General features: G+C 32.8%; 1 protein-coding gene across 1 annotated transcript; it reads right to left on the reverse strand.

Annotated features, from left to right (window-relative positions):
* Window positions 1–6299: 6299 nt before the first annotated feature.
* Window positions 6300–12550, reverse strand: LOC111274825 (protein EXECUTER 2, chloroplastic-like). Its single transcript, XM_022859752.2, has 12 exons — window positions 12131–12550; window position 12094; window positions 11254–11369; window positions 11099–11164; window positions 10189–10268; window positions 10026–10107; window positions 8311–9003; window positions 7745–7871; window positions 7502–7665; window positions 7290–7364; window positions 6618–6710; window positions 6300–6520 (listed from the first exon to the last, which is right to left on the reverse strand). Exons 1-12 carry the CDS (start codon window positions 12461–12463, stop codon window positions 6419–6421), a joined length of 1932 nt encoding a protein of 643 aa, XP_022715487.2. The 5' UTR covers window positions 12464–12550; the 3' UTR covers window positions 6300–6418.
* Between the last annotated feature and the right edge of the window lie 8747 nt (window positions 12551–21297).

A 21297-nucleotide genomic window follows, 5' to 3' on the forward strand; every position in this document is an offset into this window, starting at 1 on the left:
ATACCCTAATAAAATTTTTCCACATTATCTTATCTCAATAAATGTTACCAACTTGGATAAAGAGTCAACCTCAGTATTGTTAGAATAAGAAACTTGTTGCAAGGTCACTAAAGTGAAAGATTGACTCAGCTGGCATATGATTGCTTGTTACTTGGTAAGCATGGGATTCTCGAATTCATATCCACCATTCACTTGACAAGTGACCAACTAGGAAGCTATATAAACTATTAAGTTTTTTTATGTTTAAACTTGTAGCTGATTCAAGTCTTGCAATAAGGATTTCATACTCAGCTGTATTTTTGGAGATAAAAAAATCAAAAGATAATCCATCCTGTCACTTCTGTCTTTTTGGGCTTAATAACAAAATCCCTTGCACCAAGGCCATCTTTTCTCAACAAACCATCCATGTATAACAACCATGTGTGCTTTAGTAAAGGACCTGCTATTAAAGGCATTGAATAATTTAGGGGGTGGTGTAAGGGTTCGGTTTATCTATCTTTTGTGTCTGTTATGGTTCTAGTTAGAGCTATTATGTTTAGGGATTTAGAGGTATAAAAGGAGGCTGATTTTAGGTTTCTAACTCAAACATGAAAGAACATTTGGTGAGTAAGTTTGCTCTAGCCTAAGTCTTGATGGCTTTCTTTGGCTTATATTCAATATGAAATTTGCTAAGTTAGACGTTCCATTTCATCATTCTTCTTGAAATGTCTATGTTGTGCAGGGTTCTTTTAGTGGCTGGTCTATTAGCACAACTATGGTATGTGCTTGAAAATATTATCTCAGTTAACAAATTGTTGTATCTATCTTCTCTAACCTTGTGTAATTAACCTCTCCATTTTGTAAGGCTCAACTAGCGTAATATACTTGCACTTGGTTCCCATTGGCCTCATTTACTAATATTATTACCACCATTTCACTAGAAAATATAGATATACATACAAATGTTCGCCAATGATAGGGCTAGCAAGTAAAAGTGGTGAATGAAGATATTGTTTGAGTTCTTTAAAGGCTTTTTGACATTGCTTATCCTATTTGAATTTGGTAACACTTCAAAGAACTTGAAAAATGGCAAACACTTATCTGCCAGCTTGGACATAAACTTATCAAGGGTTGTCACTTACCCTATTAATCTTTGCATTTCCTTAGTAGTATGTAAGAGATTCATGTTCAAGATTACTGTCACTTTCTCGAGATTTGCCTTTGTTATAAACCATGAAACCCACTAACTTTCCTACCTTTACGCTAAATATACACTTGGTAGGGTTTAACTTCATGTTGTACTTTTTTAAAATGGTAAAGGCCTTTGATAGGTCTTGTACGTACTGTTCTAATGAGAGGATTTTCACTAGCATATCATCTACATACATCTCTAAAGATCATCCAATTTGCTTCTTAAAAATTTTATTCACCAATCTCTGGTAAGTGATCTTTTCATTTTTCAGCCCAAAAGGCATCACTGTGTAACAAAATATACTGTCCCTAGTCATGAAAGATGTCTTTTATTAATCTGCCCTTACCAATTTGATTTGATTATACTCCAAAAAAGTATCCATGAAACTCAAGTATTTCTGACCTGTAGAGGAGTCCACCAATCTATCCACTAAAGGCAGAATAAAGTTATCGTTAAGGTACACCTTATTTAGATCTATAAAGTCTAAACACATTATCCATTTACCATTCATCTTTTTCACTAAAACTACATTGATGAGCCAGTCAGGATACTTGATGTATCCAGCTGCTAGCAACTTATCCACTTCTTCTCGTACTACCTTAATTTGTAAGGGTAAACTTTTTTTTCTTCTATTTAACTAGTTTGGCATTTGGATCAACATTCAAGTGATGAGCAATAACATATTCATCAATATCGCTAAGTTTGCCATAGGCCATGTAAATACATTGACATTTTTTTTGCAAAATATTGTATAACATATCTCTTACCTTAGCATATAATAAAGATCATGTACCTTACCCCAATAGGCATGGGAAATTTAACCTTTAAGTAGTAAATGATAGTCACCATATTAGTTTTTTTAATCTATGGCCTACTAAAATTTAGACTATAAGTGGAAGGTTGATTAACCACCAGAAACTCTATCAATGTCATCAATGCGTGTTTGCCACCCCCATTGTAACTAGCAAAATGATAGACCCTTTCACTGCAATAAGTTGATTAGTAAACCCAAAAATAAGCTTTAATGGCCTCAAATTTTCATCTATGAACCCCATTTGTTTAAAGGCCAATTATTAAATAAAATTAATTTTGCCACCACTATCAATTAATATTGGTTATACTTGATAGTTGGCTATCATTACTATGACACCACTATAGGGTTGTTGCCATTATTTATAAGGATGTCAGTATCATTCTCTAAAAATTTCACCTACCAATCTTCAACCTTCTGCTTTTTAAGTGCAACATCAATGATAATGACATTACGTAAATAGGACTTACGTTTTGATTTACTATTCACCCAATCCTCAATGGCCATTACAATAACATGAATGATGTTGTTGATTGAGAATTTGTCTGTAGCTTTCTTTTGGCGAGCCTCTTCTATCTGGTAGGTCTAGCCCTCAACTTGCTAGCGAGTATTTTTCTCATGGTTTTGGAAAAGTGTGGGCTTATTAGCTTATAGGGTAGGTTAGGTATTAATAAGGCTTTCCAATCTTTCAATCTCTTTCTAGAAAATAATATACTTATCAGTAGAATGCCCCCTAATTGATGGTAGTTATAATGTCTTTTTTATTGGGGTTGGTTTAATGAGCATCTACTTGGAGGTCTTGCCTGATTAGTTCTTTGGTTAGCTTTTAAGCAAGACCTTGACTAATAGCATTCGAGGTTCTATTTTGGCTTTATTGGTTAGACTATGTTTAGGAGCTTCTGTTGTTGCTGTTGTTGTGCTAGTTTTTTCTTCTTTACTAGGCTTGGGTTTGACGATTGTTATGAAATCATTGGCTCGATGTATCAATCTACCTATTCTTTCCTTGTGAACGCCTTTGGCATTGGTCACACCATTCTACCCTATCTGCGGCCTTAATCTCTTCAATTTCAACAAATTTCTAGCCTTTTCATACGGTTGGTATAATTGTTCTAGTTTGTTCTTTATCAATAAGTACCTTAAATGAGCATGCCTTACTCCAAAAGTAAAGGCCTGGATCGCCAACTCAACGTTTAATGGTTGCATTAAACCTTTTTAAGTATTTTCATAAAGTCTCTTCAGGTTTTTGCTTTATGGCTAATAAATTCACAAAAAGCATGCATCAACCCTACTACTCAAAAAATGTGCCAAATATTGCCTATTGAAGGCATTAAAATTATCTATGGTGGTAGGGACCATTGAATATAACCATGTCCTAGCTCTTTCAAGTAAGATAGTGGAGAAAACCCTATACTTCACTTATCAAAAGCGTTATGTAGGTCCATAAATATTCTAAAGTGGTCTAGATGGTCCTTTGGTCCGGTAGTCTAATTGTAGATGTCTTTTGGTGGTTTGAAAAAGGTAAGAATGTTAGCTTGTCTGGTAATGGGGGTAAAAGGGTTGTGATCATCCTCAAGCCACTGAAGATCTTTATTTTTCTCTTTTTTTTTTTTTATATCAACTAGTTCTTTGCATAGGGCAGTAATTTACATATGTTAGTTTGACATTGGATTTTGTGTGTTACGATCATGATTGTGTTATTGTCACGTATGGTTTTGGGGTAGGTATTTTCAAGGTGGATTAAGTTTTGAGGTGGTTGTGGTGGTTCCCTGAAAAAAAAATGCTGGGCTTTCTTTGGGGTGGTGTTGTTCTTGGGGGGGTATTGTGTGGCCTATTAATACTATTGGAACAATTTTTGTTGAGTGGCAACCTAAGCATTTAGGAATTGTATATGAGCCATGAGGACTTGGTAAAAATTTAAAGAAAGTTGTTGCATGATAGGTTGGTACATAGGGATTTGTGGCATTGGAAGTGAAACTTGTCTAGTAAAAGTCATAAGAGGAATGTTTGGCCATTGGCTGGCATTAATGGATTGTAATGAGAGGATTTACGCTATGGGTAGTTGGGCAACAGGGTTTGAAGGTTCATTACAATGGTGTGGACCAATGGTAGTGTTAATGTTACATTTAGAGATAAAACCACTATCAAGTTTTGGTAAAATCCTAAGGGTTATGAAGTCCATGCATTTAGTGTTGTTGGGGAACAGAAAGTTTAAAGAAGGAATGTTTAGTGATGGGATTTGAAGAGTTGGTAGAAAGATTGTTGCACCTGTAATGACTGTAGATTGAGTAAAAGCATTAATGGTGGGTGTTAAAGTTTTAGAAAAATATGGTAGATGCAACATGGCTATCGTTTCCACAAATGGCAGCAATTGTTGTTTGTATTTTTAAGTTGTTTTAGCTAGAAGAAAGGAGGTGAAGTAGAAAATGATTGTGAGCTGAAATTAGAAAACACGATCAAGGAATATTTAAGTTGTTCTCTAGGGCACGTTCTGACGCTCAAGTCAATTAAACTCCTGAGGTATGGAAGAAAGGAAGGAAAAATGTTGGACATAGTGAAGTGCATGAAGGAAGTTTTCCATGGAAAGAAAAGCCCAGAGTGTAGTGGTTATCTCCTACGTACCTAATCTTTCGATTACCTTATGTGTGAGGCCAAAAGGTAACTTGACTGAGATAATTGATAGTTGATAGAATATTTGTGTAGAGCTCGAGAAGGGTTCACGTGAGTAGTTGCCAGTCACATTTAATGATCCTAGGAAAATATGGGTCGTATTTAATGATCCTAAGCAATTTGGATGCCAAGTTATCGATTTTGAAGTGACCACCTTGATTGGATGTTTGTGGGATCTTGGGGAAGTCCTTTATTTGGTGAAAGGTGAGCCATTTCCTTAGGAGTAGGTGATGTAGTTATACGAGCATGCCTTGTCTAGTCGACGTAAGGGCACGGTTATATTGACTAAGCCTTACCAAGTTGACCATTGCCCAATTGACTTAAGCGTAACATATATAAAGTCTTTCTTCATTCACATCATTTTTCTTGTCTCAACAAATTCCTCCAACATTAGGTATCAATAACACCCTTGCCTAATCCATAAAATAATGAAAAAAAGAAAAGACATGCAAATGAACAATACCTATCTTGCACAAGTAGCCCTCAAGGTCTAAAAAAGAATAAGATAAATTATATAATTAGTCATCTCATTATATAGGTGTTTTTAATACGATCATTTATCTGTTAATTTTTTAATTTAGTTACTTAAATTTGAGCAAATATTTTTTTTATAATTTAATCATTAATCTCTAATGGTGCATTGATGTGATAGTTACATCACATTAGTGAGCATGTGCCAACAATCATGCTGCATAACATACAAATAGCTTATAAGAAAAATAATGTGATAATGCAATGTGATGCTTGATAACTAATCCGACACTATCACATCAACATATCATTAAAGAGTAACGGTTGAGGGATAAAAAAAACACTTACTCAAATTTAAGTAATTAAATTTAAAAAATTAATAGTTAAGTGATCATTTTAAATACACTCTTATAATTTAATGACCAATAGTGTATTTTACCCAAAAGAATATACCAAAAAATGAAAAAGAAACCAGTAAAGCATTCTTCCCGCTTTCTTTCTCCTCAGATATCTCTAGACTTTCATGTAATCCAATGTCTTTACTGCTTAAACAACATAATGAAATCTCCAACCAAATTCTGCTCTTCATTGCTTAAACAACAAAATGAGAATCCCATCAGTTTCTGCTCTTTTTTTAGTTAACTTTATAGAACCAAAAGATTTTTGTATCCACCTTCTGGTGAAAATTGATTGGTTTAAGCATGGGATGAGCAGTGATAGTTGACACTTGACACCAATATCCATCATGTATCAATGATTTTTAATAAGCAACCTGCTGATGCATGATGCAGTCTGGCTCCCACTTCATCTAGGAGAAAGACAGTTATATGTGATTCAAACCATAGAGAGAAATGTGCATGACGGCCGCATTTGTCATTTATCATCATTGATCGGATAATCACGCCAGTGTTCAGGTGTTCAGTGCATTTTCGTGTTCTTGAAACTTGCAAGAATTGCAGGATGCATAGGGAATCATACAAAGCAATATTCCGAAGAATTGCATAACTTCTGAAGGAAGATAATCAACAGATTTCCTTATTCTATTTTATCAATCAGCAAAATTGATATACACCATCAAACGAGTGGAGATGGAAATAGGGCTAAGCACAGATTCAGCCCCTTCAACTCACACCACCACACCCCCCCCCCCCCCCCCCAAAAAAAAAAAAAAAATACGAGGCTTACATCGTATAAGACAGCATTGTCCTCTCAAATATGGTACACAAAATATCTCCTCAGCATCAGATTCTTGATCTCTTGTTGTGTCAAAGGTGATTAAAATCGGTAATAAATTAGGCTCAATCTGGTAATCTTAAACGGTTGAATAGCACTAGGAAACTTTGCTCAGGGACAATGTAAAGGAAACCTAGATCAGCTCCTTTGGCATACGGTCCAATGCCCTTCATATGACCATTTACAGGGATTTTGAAAATCAACAAAATAATTTCAGTTGCAAGTCACATCATATTAGTACAAAGTCCTGAACAATTTTGTTACCTTGCCATTGAGTTGGAGAAGCTCACCATCAAACCATCGTGGATTATGGAAACCAAATTCAGCTATTCTTCCCCGACCTTTGTAACATGCAACCTGGATTTTAGAGTTTTCCCCATCAATTAGATGTCTCAAAGGTCCAAATTAATGTAACCAATAAAAGGGTCCTAGAGTCCCTTCCAAGGCCATTTAGTTGAATGAGATGGTGGAGATGTTTTGGGCAAAATTTGCACCAAAGTCAATATATTGACATATATCATTCATGTTGAACACAATATATTAGTTAGACATTGCTTCTCACAATGCAACCAAAGGGATTTCCTTTTTTTTTTTTTCTTGATGAATTCAATAACTGAGCACCCACCTTTGTCAGAATGAGCATTGGAGCATGTTTAAGGCGTTACCAAAAAGTCCAATAGATAGATGTGAATAATAAAATAATTTCCTGGAAAGTTGCTTTTTGTCGATATAGGATGACAATTTATTTCATTTCATACAGCTGCAAGGCTCCCATTAGTGAATTATGAATGCTCCAGATTTTCTGCATTCTTATCATAACGAATGAGATTTGAAGGTTACACAGATCAGCTTGTTTCCATAGTGACAATCACAGGCAAAGTGTGGTTTAAATAACACCATTTTTGAAACATACAAAACAAGAGAGAGAGTAATTACCACTCCTAACTCATCTGGATACAACCCACTGTTGTGGAGGCGACTCTCCCTACCAATTTTGGCATGAAAAGTAACCTAAAGATGTAAAAGGCATATTGATTACCAAATGCACGTTCCATTAACTGAACATAATATTAACATGTGCTCACATGCTAGAAAGATGCAGGACAATTATCAATAGATTTATTTAAAACAATAAAATGAAAAAAGACCTGGCCAGCAGGAACATTGAGATCGCCAGTAAGCTTAACAGCTTCAACATATTCAAAGAACTCAACAGCTGAAGATTCATCATCTGCATCATTCCACCGGCCATATTTACGCCTCAGTTGAACTATTTCAGCTCCATAAGGACCAAATGAACCAACATAGAGGCCTAAACTTCAATAAGCTGGTATCAATCAAAGATGCTTGTATGTGGAGAAAAAGAAAAAAGATACAATAAGAATACCCACCCTCAAATGGGTCTAAATTGCCATTATCACTGCTAATTCGATTAAAATTTGTATACTCAGATAATCCGCTCCGCCTCCAAGCCTGACTAACAGCAAGCTTGACAATTTTGCGCACATCTCTAGAAACCTAAAATAAAGTTAACAGTTAGTCATCTAATTATCAAACTCAGTTATTAAATGTCAACCTATAATTAAATTTGGAGCTTCCAAACACAATGTCCATTATTTTAAGGAAAATAAATTAGAAATCAAAATCAGCATTTCCTATTTCTGATTTGGGACAAAGTAATGATAAAGCAGCTACTAAACACTTTAATTATACTCAAGAGGGGGCATAGTGATTACAATATAATTCGATAAGTATTAATGGCCAACAGCAGGAATAGTATTACTAGTTTTTATAAGTTGAATGCGTTATTAGAATCAAACATCTGCAGTGCTTCACTTACGTTATGCTTATCTCACTAAAAAAGACTTTGATATAACACCAATGAGAAGAATGTTGGTATATTATTGGTATCCCAATCTTAATTATTTGAATCCAGTATTTTAAATTTAAATCTCACCTTAGAAGAAGCCTTATCTGAACTCCAAAATGCATTGGCAACATCTGGAGGCATAAGCTCAGAAACACCTTGAGCTGCAATAGCTGCTATTTTCACCTTGGACACTATACTTTCTCCGGTGTCATTATCTAAACTCCTTTTCGGAACATGTAACAGAAAAGAATCTCTCTCCAAGTCCTTAATATCAGCTGGAAGATGAACATACACATCCTTAGTAGGAGTGTCATTATTAGGTACAAGCCCACCAATAATAAGTTTCATATCCAAATCCTTGCTTTCTTCTTCAGGAGTGCTACCCTCTCCCAAAGCAACTTCATCGGGTTGAATCTCTTTCAACTCATTAGTTTCATCTTCAGAATTCTCAGTGGATGATGTTTTCTCATCATCTTCTTGCATCAACTGCTCCATAGAATCATTAGCTATTACTTCCTCAGAAATATCAACATTCATGTCTTTGACTTTCGGCCCTGGAATTTTAGTTTTAAGAAAATTTATCACACTTTTTATTCCTTCCTCAGTTGCTTCCTTAGTATTTTTTCCCTTCTCATCACTTCTTTCTGCCTTAGTTTCACTCCCCTGAACATCTAAAACAGATGGATTCTCAACTTCAGAAGTGGATGGGATTTTTGTAGGCTTGGAATGTGGGCTGGTACTATTCATAGAACTTCCTTTTGCATGCTGCAAATAAACTACCTGCAATAGATACACAGTCAGAAGCAATTTTCCATAAATTGTATTAGAAAGCTTTAGAGCACTTGGTTTAGATATTCGTCACACGATGGTTAAGAGATGCTGTAAGACTGGCATATATATGCATGCAGAAACAAGCTTATAGATCTATAAAATAAAAATATTAAGTGCCAATTTTACACGGGAACAACATTATATGTCTAAGAATAGCCCACATAAAAATTAATCCGACTGCAGCCAGGCTCAGTTACTGAACAAACACATCAGAAGCTGTTTCATGATGTGAAGCAGAGGAAGTGACATACAGCACTGCACTAATTCAAAAGCAATCCAAATGTGGTGTTTGTGAAATGGATAACAAGCAATACACCGAGGAAGCCCAAAACAGGTGCATACAGCATTAGATAGATACTTATGAACAGAATATATGGTCATGACTAAGGAACTGAAAATGTTGAACATTCTCTTGCTTGCACTGGAATAAAACAAGTTTAAAGGATGCTCAGCCTCGGCAGTAAATCAGTTGCCCAAACATATCTCATGGATTGAAACTCCAAAGGTCCTCCAGTCACTGTCTTACTGAATGATTTTAACTCATATCAAGCAGCACAGACCCATACAAAGTAAACACACCATATACATCATTTAATTATGCTCATGGTATCAATGAGTACTCTGAGTTCACCAAATTTTGAATATGTCATAATTAGAATCAATTTTTGGCCAAAAAAAATTAAAAACCAAATTTAACTTTAAAATCTTCGAAAAATACCTCTGAGCTCGTTGTTAGGACACATGCTTGCGTAACTTTTCAATCAGGGATAACAAATGCGAAAATTACCAAAGACAAGAACATCTCAAAGTCTCATCTCCATCCAAATAGAGTAGATGTGGTCACACTCACTAAGTAGAGGTTAACTAAACCCAATATAAGAACTATATAAGGTCTTTGAAATTCCAGAATATAAACATTTATGGTTCATTTCAATTTAAGCTAGAAACTTTAAGGTACATTACTACTTCACCTGCATAAGATACGTTTCTTCATCTTGTTTAAGCACAAAAATCTCAAATAGAAGAGTTCCAGGTGATGTACTGACCAACTGCCTGCATGCAAATAGTAGTTAATAGTTATCAATAATTTACAGTACAACAAACCTTAATCATTGACAGAAAGATTTCTCTCACCTTGGACTGTAACTCCTAGCAACAAATCTACCTGTACCAGGATCATCATAGTCCTTTGAGTAGCCTACCCACCACCCCACCTGACCAATGGAAATAACAAAACTTTAATTAACACCAAAGAGAGAGAGATATCTTCTAAAGGCCTGGTTTCCTGGGCTGGTAGCAGTCCTATGTGGTTGTGCTGAGTTTCAAATATTTTAGAAATCAACAGACAATGCAAAGCATCGAGTCCATAATGAAAAACATATCTTAAGATTTGTGTTCTTATGGAATCTATTTGACCTTGACAAACATTTTAGCAATCAACAGACAATGCAAACCATATAATTCATCATTACAGATTTATATGACCTAACCTTCAAATTTACTTTCGTTTTCTTCAAGTTTCCTATTCTTTCAGGTAATGGTTACCTAAAAGTGGAAGCACTGAAACTTTTTTTAATTATACAAGACCCCTGGATAAACAGAAACTCATTATTCCCTGCTATTCATTTAAAATATTACCATGTAAATTAGCTTTATGGTCATCCACCCTTACAGATGTAAAATTTTCATTTCAGTGATTGCTTAATTTAAATATTAATAAAGTGAAACACCATTCAAACAGTTATATGACGCTTGCAGGTTACCATTATGTTCATTCATAAAATTTTTCTCAAAAATCTAAAAATCTCCAAGCTTTGGGTTCACAGTCTATTGTTAGTCTTATGTTTAAAACAGTGCACTAGTGACCAGAAGGAAGGATTATTAATAAAAAAGAACAATGGTAGAACCTAAATCCTGAGTTACCCAATACTTGATAACCAGGCCAGCTATGGTGCTGATGTGTTACTTGACCATTTTCACTGGAGGTTATTCACTAGAAAGAACACTGTCCAGGATAAGAGTTAGTAGCAACCAAAGAAATTACCAGTCCACTTCCTGTATTTCTAGACAACCATGATGCATCACGGTACCGCTCTTCATCTATGGCATTCTGCAGATAAACAATAGATTACATTAGCAGCCAAAGCATACCACATGCAATGCACATGGTTTATTTTAGTGGCTCATACAAGCTCTAACCTTCAATTGAGACATGACTTCATCTACACTGTCCTTTGAAATAACCTCTGTAATAGCAAGCTTTATCTTTGCAGCTTCTTGAAAGTCTTCCTTATCGATTGCATCTTCAAGTTGGACTACAAGGTGCAGCATTCAATCAGACAAAAAAAAAAAAAAAAAGAATTAAAATATATATATGCAATACGCATATACTTGTATAGTTACATATAAACATACATGGCATAACTAGTGCAATTGAATTGTAAAATACAAAATGAAAGTGAAGCCACCTGAGAGCCTCATTTCGACTTATGCAGTTGTAGCCATAGGATGTAAAACCTCACAGCAATATAAAGTAGTCTAAAATTCACTGCAAAAAGCATTCATGTTTATGCACCCATGCATTTGGCTCAGTGATAGGTGCATGTATTCCTGTCTCAAAGAGCGGGATTTCAATTCCCTCCCCCCCAAATAACCAAAAAACTTTTCATGTTTATGAAAAGAATAACAAAAGAATCATCTCTCTTTTTTTTATTTCTTCCCATACGAAGACCAATGCAATTCCTCCTACCCTCTTCTCCCACGTGTGAAAAAAGAGAAAAAAAAAAAGGTAAAAAAGTGCACAAGCTACATGCAGCTCTATATGCTGTCAAGTTATTACTCCGGGGGCAAGCTATCTATTTCTCATTTTCTGATGTTTAGAAGTACTTAATGGGGGCAATACGTACATGGGGACACAAATTGAACAAGAAACAACCAAATCGAGACTAGAGAGAAACAAGAAATGGGTAGCCAAAGATGGAAGTTTTAAATAACAAATAACTACGAATCTTCAACAAAATAAAAACCGACATATAGGACACTTAGAAAAAAAGGGAACGAAAACAAAAGGAGTTACATTGAGAACAGAAGCATAGCTCTCAGCCTGTTCAATTTCAGAGAAATGGCGGCTCCATCGATTCCAATCCCATTCAGAAGAAGAACTGATGTTATTATTCTTGTTGGGGTTGTTGCTTTTATAGCTGTTGTTGCAGCAGCAACGCATAGAAGAATTCTCGGGTTGCTGCCTAAAGAAAGGCCTGTTTTGAGCGGTAGAAAAACTCCAATTGCAACCAAGAACAAAGCTTAAATTGGATGATTTCTTGGCTGAGAAATCAATATAACAAAAGGGTTTTAGCTGAGGCATTGAGATTGGTTGCCCTACACCACATACATGGTTGCTCACTATCATCTTTCTATTCTCAGTACAAGGGTATCTCTCACTTTCTCTGAATCTGACTCTGGAGTTTTCCTGTTTCTTTTTTTTTTTTTTTTAAGAGTTTTGTGTTTCAACTGTGGACTGTGTAGCTATGATATTAAAAGATCAAACTTTGGAGGGAGGGGATCTCATTCGGATATATCGGACCCATTGGATAGGTGGGGATACAAGTGAATTTTCATGGCTTTACAATCTGGATTTCCTTTTAGGGGCTTTCCAAATATACCACCAAAAATTTTTTCATACATTTAAAAAAATTGTTTTAAAAACACCCACATATTAAATGTCAATTTTAACTTTTAATAAATGATAAAAATATCTTTAATAGCTTATATACTCAAAAATCATTTTTTATTTCTTAAAAATAAATTTTCAAGTGTTATAATGTGCTCTCAAAAATCAATTGTTGAAAATGTAATATAATTCTCGAAAATAAATTATTGAGAATAAAAAAATCTCTCAAAAATTCATTTCTAAAATTTTATATTGTTTTTTCGGAAATAGAATTCTAAAAGTCATAATATATTTTCAAAAATTCATTTTCAAAAATGCATAATATTTTTTAAAAATATATATTTAATTATAAACTTTAGATAATGAAAAAATAAGGATCTTTAATTTTTTTGTCACTGAAAATTATTATCAATAGACTGACAAATTTGACAATAAGGACTAATGACCGAAAAATTAGATATTATCAAATTTACTAGTTTACCAGTGACATTGTCAATGAAAATGTTCTGTATAGTGTTCAAGCTCGAACTAGCATACATATACACACAAGAGTCATCGATGTACCCATTTTTAGTTGATTATATGTGCGAATAAAAGAGACTAAGTTCTTAAGTAGGCATGGAATAAAAATATTTTTGTCTTGAGCCCAGAAAACCATGAAAACGATTTCAGTTTATTCCATGCATATTGAAAACATTGATTTCAATTCTATTCACACACATAATCAAGTAAATAGGTTCATAAGCATATGATTAAGATTTTTTATTAAAAGTGAAATCGAGCTTCTCGAATATAGAGATCCAAGAAGCCTCATAAGGCTTCTCTAAAATGGATATCCGAGAATTCTTAAAGTTTTTCAAATATCCATTTTTTATAAACTTCAAAGTTTTTCAAATATTTATTTTTGAGAAGCTTAGTTTTAGGAAGTGAAAAGAGAATAACAGAGAAAGGGTAGGAATGAAAAATAAAAAGGTTAGGGTTGAGGTGTATTTAGTAGAAATAAGAAAATGAGTTTTGAATTGGGGTATATATAGTATTAAATGGGGTGCATTTATAATTCCTTTTTTTTTATCCCAAATAAAATTCTAACAGGAGCTTTAGGGTTTTACTATGTTGTCCTTTGTCTTATTGGCTTTTCACAAGCACTTAGAAGGGTTCGTGAGTCGATGCACGATCCAAGTTGATCTCGACACGATCCATTTATTATCTATTATAAAAGTGGGTAAAGCACATGAAGGTATAAATTAATGGCAAAAGCAAAATGCTTGGGTTAAGAAAGTGGTCTACGTACCAAGTGTTATAAAATTCTTCAAAGAAAACATAGCTCTCGTTTGCCTCTAATCAAAAATAAAAAGCCCACTCTATATAAAATGATCCTAATATTTCAAATCACAAGTTTGCATATGTGATAGAATAGATGGAGAACAAAGCTAGTTGGACAAAGAAATTTAAATTGCATGGGAAGTAATGATAGGAAAAAAGTTGAGATGGAGCTGAAACAGAAAATAATCAAATTGAGAGCGGAGGAAACAAGTGCTAATTGGTAAAAGTTGGTAGAAGAATTGGTGTAACCAATTGAGATGATTTGATAGTCAATCGTTAAAAAGTTATACATAGGATTTGGTAAGAGAGCTGCCAAAGTCGATTATAGTAGCTGTCCAATTAATATTATGAAATAATTCAGTAATTTTGTTGGATTTACATTTTTGTAGAAATGTAGCCATGATGGCATATACATAGAAAAAGGTTGTAAACAATAGGATTTTTATGAATGAAAATATCAATTCTCTTTCTTATTCTACTTTTATTCTTTAAGTATATCCTTCATCTTCTTTTATTCTCTATTCTTATTCTCATTTTAATATTAGTATTACCAAGTCTAAATCTATGATAGATTGACATTAGAATAGTTAAGATCCAAATATTAAATTGAAAAAAATATAAAAAGCATCTGGTTATTATAGGAGGTACCAAGTTGAACACATTGCATGGGTATATGCAAACATTATAATAACAGATAAAAAGTATGAAGGCTACAACATTGACTGTCCAAGGGATACAAAATCAACTAGAAAGCATGAAAGATGCTAAAAATACTATTCCCAAATGGTGGAAGGATCAAAGGAAAGAAGGAAAGAAATTGAAGCCATAGTGTTAGAAAGTCAAAATTATTTCAACAAGATGCTTGACTCATTGTTTTAGAAAGGAGTGAATCTAGATCAATCAAAATTTAAAGGGATCTATCAAGCAAAGAGCTCATAAGTTACATCTATAATGCTAGCCAAAAGGTAAGGTAAAAACCCTGTTGAAATCATTGTGATTAATGAGCATGCTAAGTATAGCTATAAACAAAATGACCTTAAGATACTACCTATGTACTAGGAAGCTAGCCTTTAGAATTCTTAAAGTAGTATGCTTACTATTAAGAATTAAGACTTAGCCTTAGGATCTAACTCACTGATGAATGTGAATGCATTTGGTTCTAGGCCATAAATAAAGTTACTAATATTTAATGGTGAGAATTTATGAGGGATATTAAAGAAATGTCAAAGGTACTTTACTATTTTTGGGGTAGTTAAGCACCCGAAAGCTAGAAATAGTAGCTATATATTTAATAGGAAAGTCAGAAGTGTAGTTTGAAAGGTATATGATGCTTAAACCTAGGCTATCATGGCAAGAGTTTGGCATTTCAAGTTGGTAAATTAACATAAAAGTTCATACAAAACATAAACAAGTCGAGGACATTCCAAGTTGGCAAATGGATATAAAAGTTTATAAAAAACATAAAACAAACTAACTAAAGGACATTCTAAGTTCCAATAGCATTTTTCATACATGAACCCCATAGCTTTGGTGCACATTCTTTATTTTTTACTAAGATGTTAAAGAGATCAAAACCTTAATTAGTTGTAAAAGAATAACTAAGTATTTTTCTAAATGCAAATATTCTTTGAAATTAACAATGAAATTGCCTCAAATGGTCCATAAACCTTTTTCTTAATCAATTACCCGATGCAAGGTAATCTTTGGTAAATCTAAAAATATATAAAAAAATAAAAGTAAACTTTAAACAATTAAAATAATAAAATAATAATACTTAAAAATAAATGGTGGTATAAATAAAATACTACCCAAATCTATTTTGTCAAACTTTGTCAGATCATCTTCAAGTTGAAATGAATCAAGATTATAAGATGCATGTAACCAATTTGGAGCACAAATAAAAGCTTGCACAATCTTAAGAGTTAAAGAATTCCTATATACATTAAGTACGTGACCACTGATACTAAAAGTAGATTTAAAAGCAACTATGGATATGAAGATTACCAATACATCATGAGCTAGATGGGAAAAGTTAAGAAACCTATGGCTATTGAGTTTCCACTAAATTTAAACATCAAAGTCATCACTAGCATCATCATCAAGCTCTTCACTCAAATATTTAGCCAATTATGATTTATGTTCATCTTTGCCATGTTTAACCTTATACCTCTTATACTTAGACTTAAAGCTTTGTTTCTTTTTTGTCATTTCATTTTCACTTTCATCATTGGTAGGTTGTGACATTTGGCTCACTTGACTACTTTCACCAACTTGCTCATACTGAGGTCTAACTTTTTTTTGTATTCATTAAATAAGTTATTTATTGCTTGTTGCACTTTCTTAATCATCAACGAAGTTTCATCAGAAGAATACATTTTCATAAAGCAATATTCCACAAACAGAAGCTTTTTTGAAGAATCAAAAGAAGAAGTAATATAAACCAACATTTTCATTTTCTTTATATTACCCCAATACTTATTATATTTATCCTTCATTCTCTTTGCTATTGCATTCAACTCAACATCAAGATTTAATTACCAATCTCGCAAAGTGGAATAAACATCACATATATCATCAAGAAAAGTATTAGATGTGACATAAGAAGTATTTAAAACTTTTATGGTGAAATCATAAAATTATTGCAAGAAAAAACAAAACTTCCTAACATATGTCTCCAACACCCCATTTCCAATTAAAAGCTAACTTCTATAATAAAGATCAAGATCATCAAATGCATTAAATGCCCTTTTCAAAATTTTGCGCTACAGCCAACATCAAGTAAGTGAAATTCCATTAATCGCAAACTTTCAAACATAATAAACTCTTACTTTGAATATGTTCATTCACAACACACTCTTTAAACTTGACTAACCGAAAAGATGATTGTTTTAAATATTTTACTACCCCTCTAACACTAGCAAATGATTAATTCATTTTCTTCAATCCATCATAGACAATAAGACTAACAATATGAGTAATATATCTTAAAAGAAGATATTTACCTCTTAAAATACTAGTTTCGGCATAGTTAAATTTCTTCCTCAAATATGAAATTGCAACATCATTGGAACTAATATTATCCACTTTAATAATAAAAATCTTATCAATCCCCCAATCAAGCAAACATTTCTTAATCCCCTTGCCAATGGCTTTACCTTTGTGATTAGGAATGAGATAAAAATTTAACATCATTTTGTTTACTTTCCAATTTTTGTCCATAAAGTGAGCCGTAAGACACATATAATCGACTCTTTGTAGTGAGGTCTATGTGTTGGTGGTAAGAGATATTCTTATGAAAGATAATTTTGTGAATGGCCTCTAATGATTCATTTCACCAATATAAAAGTTGATAACGATCCCTAGCAACTATTCATCATGATGGTACATAAAATCTAGAACATGCAAATGACATGCAATGCCTAAATCCTTTCCCTTTTACAAATTTAAAATGCAACTCATCTAGAATGATCATATTAGTTACACTTTTCCTAAAAGCATCTTGATTAAATTTTCATGCGCCTACAGACCTTGTCCCTTCCAATAGCAACACTAATTCTGTTTAAGTGGCACCCCTACTAGCACGAGAAAATTTTTTACAAGAAGTCATGTGATTCTTTAATATAGTGATTCCATTTTTTTTAGGATTAGAAAAAAATTCTCTATCACAATAATTACACTTAGCTTTACGATTACCTTTCGCGTTGATAAATTTGGTGAAGTAAACCCATAACTCTGACCATAGTTTAGATGGTCATCTCATTACTTGGGAATTTGTAATTTCATTTCTTGTTACTTCATTTCATGTAAAAAGGTTGAAAGGTTGGTTGTGTTTGATTAAATGTAGAATCTAAAGTCATATCATCCATTTCATTTGACATCTTCAAAAAAATAATCAAATTATGTCCAAACAATAAAAAATAAATAATTAAATTATATCCAAATAATAAAAAAAATAATTAAATTATATCCAAACAATGAATAAAAGTATAATTATATAAAAAAATGCAAGCATTTGTATTAATTGAAAGTGGGTTGTTTAAAGAGAATTGCATTTGAAGCATACTTTACAAATTAAATGATGGTAAAATTAAAGCACATATAGAAATTAGGATACATACTATTGTTCAAAGAGGCCATATTATCTTGATAAACAAATACACTAAACTAGGAACTTACATGAATTGAGTAAACAAATACACTAAACTAGAAACTTACATGTATAACATTTGAGCAAACACTAGCTAAAAGAGTCTACCTAAGAAGTAAAAAAGTAAACTGTAAAAAAGAGTTCACGGTGGCGTTTTAGAACAACAATTCACCTAATCAATTTTTGAACAACAATAGCACAAATAGAGAGACATAGAGTATTGGTATTCCAAGTTCAAAAAGGATAATCGAATATTCTTAAAATAAGAACAACAAAACTATTTTGACACTTTGTAAATCTACTAGTAACATTACACTTGTATTTTATCCCTTATTTTGTGAAGCAATTATTCATTTTTGAAATAATTCTTTTTTGTTTTGTAAAAAGAGGAAAAAAGGTAGGGAAGATGGTTGTTTATTCTTTTATGCATTGTTCTTTGGTTTTTTATGCTCGATGTGAATTGAATCTAGTATACTATGAAGTAACAAGGCCTCTTCAACCCATTTGTTCTTCTATACCTTGCTAGGATTGGTTGTAGATTGCTTACCATCAATATAAGAAGTCTTTGGTCAATACTTGTATTCCTTTTTTTCATAAAAAATATTCTATATATTACATTTTTACTAATAATCTTATAACGGGTTTGTGTTTTGCAGTGATGTGGTGGATAGTGCTCTAATATACCATTTTAGCCAATAGATGTACTATAAATGAGTAATAAACTCGGATGATGTCGTGATTTGGTCCCTTATTAGTTATACTATACATGTTGATATAAAGTGATCGTATTTTAGTTAGTTGGTGTATATAACTAGCAATTGCAAACCCATGATTGAATGAAAATGATTTATTCAAATAAGTTTTTTGTAGCCAACAATGTTTTCCATTTTTGTAATAGCCTATTATTAAAAACTAAAAATTCAAATCTAAAGATCATTTTCATTACATAAATTGAAATTTTTGATAATTCAATGATAGAGGAAAAATGGAAGGTCAAGGTGGCTTAGGGACTTATGGTGGCTATAGTAGTTGTTGACCTCATTAAAGGAATATCTTATTTTGTGACTTGTTGATCTTTGCAAACTTCAATCTTGTGCCATTTTAGGGAGTTTCTATTAATAGCAAATTAGAGGCAGAAAAGTAGAAAAATGAAAAAGCCAAAAAGGCAAGAGGGAGAAAGGTAAGAAAGCAAACTAAGTCTAAGTCTTTAAGAGTGAGAGGCAATCAGGCAAAAAGGGGTATAGGTGGGTCTTGATAAGGGTTAGAAGTTAATGAGTTAAGTTTAGGGTTTTTTTAGTTGGGAATATACATATTTACCTTTACTTAATAGAAAGTTAATTAATATGGTCTATTCAATTATTAGGTTTGAAAATAAAGAATCGACTAAATCAATTTAACCTATCAAAAAAATAGACTATAATTAAAATCAATAAGAAGAAATTGAATTGACTATATTTCATTGGTTTCGATTTGTTAAATCGATTTGAATCGATTTTTATTCACCCCTAGAAGATATAGCTAAGATAGCATTTAGAATACATCATGGCCATTATGAATTTAAGGTAATGTCATTCAGTCTCATAAATGCACTTACTACTTTTCAGTCCTTAATGAATTTTATATTTTTCAATTATTTAAGGAAGTTCGTATCAATTTTTTTTATGACATTCTTGTATATAGTCCCAACTTGAAGGATCATGCAAATCATTTACAAATTATCTTAGATATATTGAGGTTGAACCAATTGTGTGCTAAAAGACGTAATGTTTTTTTAATTAAAAACAAGTAGAATGCTTTGGACATATAATAATAGCCAAAAGAGTAGCAACTGATCTTGCAAAGGCAGAGCGAGACTAGCCACAACCTAGAAATTTGAAATCTTTGAGAGGGTTTTTAAGATTAACTGAGTATTACAGGAAGTTTATTAAAGGCTATAGGGTGATAAGCAAATCTTTGATAGATTTGTTGAAAAAGGATGGGTTTGAATGGACTCTTCAAGTTGTAAATGGCTTTCATCAACTCAAACAAGCCATGGGTAGTGCACCGGTTTTAGTTTTACCAGACTTTAACAAACTTTTTTGTTTGGAGACAAATGTTTGTAGCATAAGAATTGGAGGTACCTTATCACAAAAAGGGAGATCTAGCTTATTTAAGTAAAACATTAAGGCCAAAGCATGTTGATCTGTTTATCTATAAAAAGTATCTTACCATTCTAAATAGCAATCTTTAAATGGATGCATTATTTGAAAGGTGGCCCTTTTGTTATCAAAATAGACCATAAAGCCTTAAAGTATTTGTTAGCGCAGAAGATGACCACTGCTATTTAAAATGAAGGCCTGACCAAATTGTTAGGGTTGGACTACTTAATACAATATAGATAAGATAAGATGAATATTTTGGTTAGTGCTCTTTTTAGGAGAAATGAAGAAGAAGCACAATTTATGGTATGCATTCTACGCTTATTGTTCCAAACCATGTGAAAGAGGTGAAACAAAGTTATACTGGTGATTTCTCGATCTAAGAATAAATTAAGGCAGTGATCATACAACCATCCACACCATCCTAATATTCATTCATCAATAGGGTACTATAGTATAAAAGAAAGGTCTATATTGGCAATCGTTTTAAAGAGGACACTAAAATGTATATGCTACTTACTATTGAGCGAAACTTCATTTTTATTGGCCCAAAATGAAGAAGCAAGTTCAAGAGTATATGTGATAGTGTGATATTTGTCAAAGAAACAAAGATGAACATGTCCCCTACCTAGGTTTTTTATAACCTATACCTAATCCTAAACAAGTGTAGGAAGTAATCACCATGGATTTTATTAATGGTCTTCCTCAATCTCAAAAGCATAATTACATATTAGTCATCGTTGATAAGTTCACTAAGGATGCTCATTTCGTATCACTTTCTTATCCTTATATGACACTTAAGGTAGCAAGTTTACATTTAAGCCAGGTTTATAAGTTACATGACATTCCAAGGATAGCACTCCATTATGAAGTTATTGGGTAAAACAGTCAGTCTTAAAATAGCTTACCATCTTAAAATTTATGGACAAATAAAAAAAGTAAACTAGTGTATGGAACACTACTTG

Source organism: Durio zibethinus, chromosome 17 (assembly GCF_047325235.1).
Source record: "Durio zibethinus cultivar Kanyao isolate XHJ-2024 chromosome 17, ASM4732523v1, whole genome shotgun sequence".
In the NCBI taxonomy this organism is placed as follows: domain Eukaryota; kingdom Viridiplantae; phylum Streptophyta; class Magnoliopsida; order Malvales; family Malvaceae; genus Durio; species Durio zibethinus.

What these genes read in the sequence shown, in the direction of transcription:
- LOC111274825 (XM_022859752.2), bottom strand. Translation starts at nt 12,463, where the DNA reads ATGATAGTGAGCAACCATGTATGTGGTGTAGGGCAACCAATCTCAATG. An exon ending in AAGAAACGTATCTTATGCAG is followed by an intron (nt 9,004 to 10,025) that starts GTGAAGTAGTAA and finishes TATCTATTGCAG; the next exon opens with GTAGTTTATTTGCAGCATGC. An exon ending in TCAATGTTCCTGCTGGCCAG is followed by an intron (nt 7,365 to 7,501) that starts GTCTTTTTTCAT and finishes TTACATCTTTAG; the next exon opens with GTTACTTTTCATGCCAAAAT.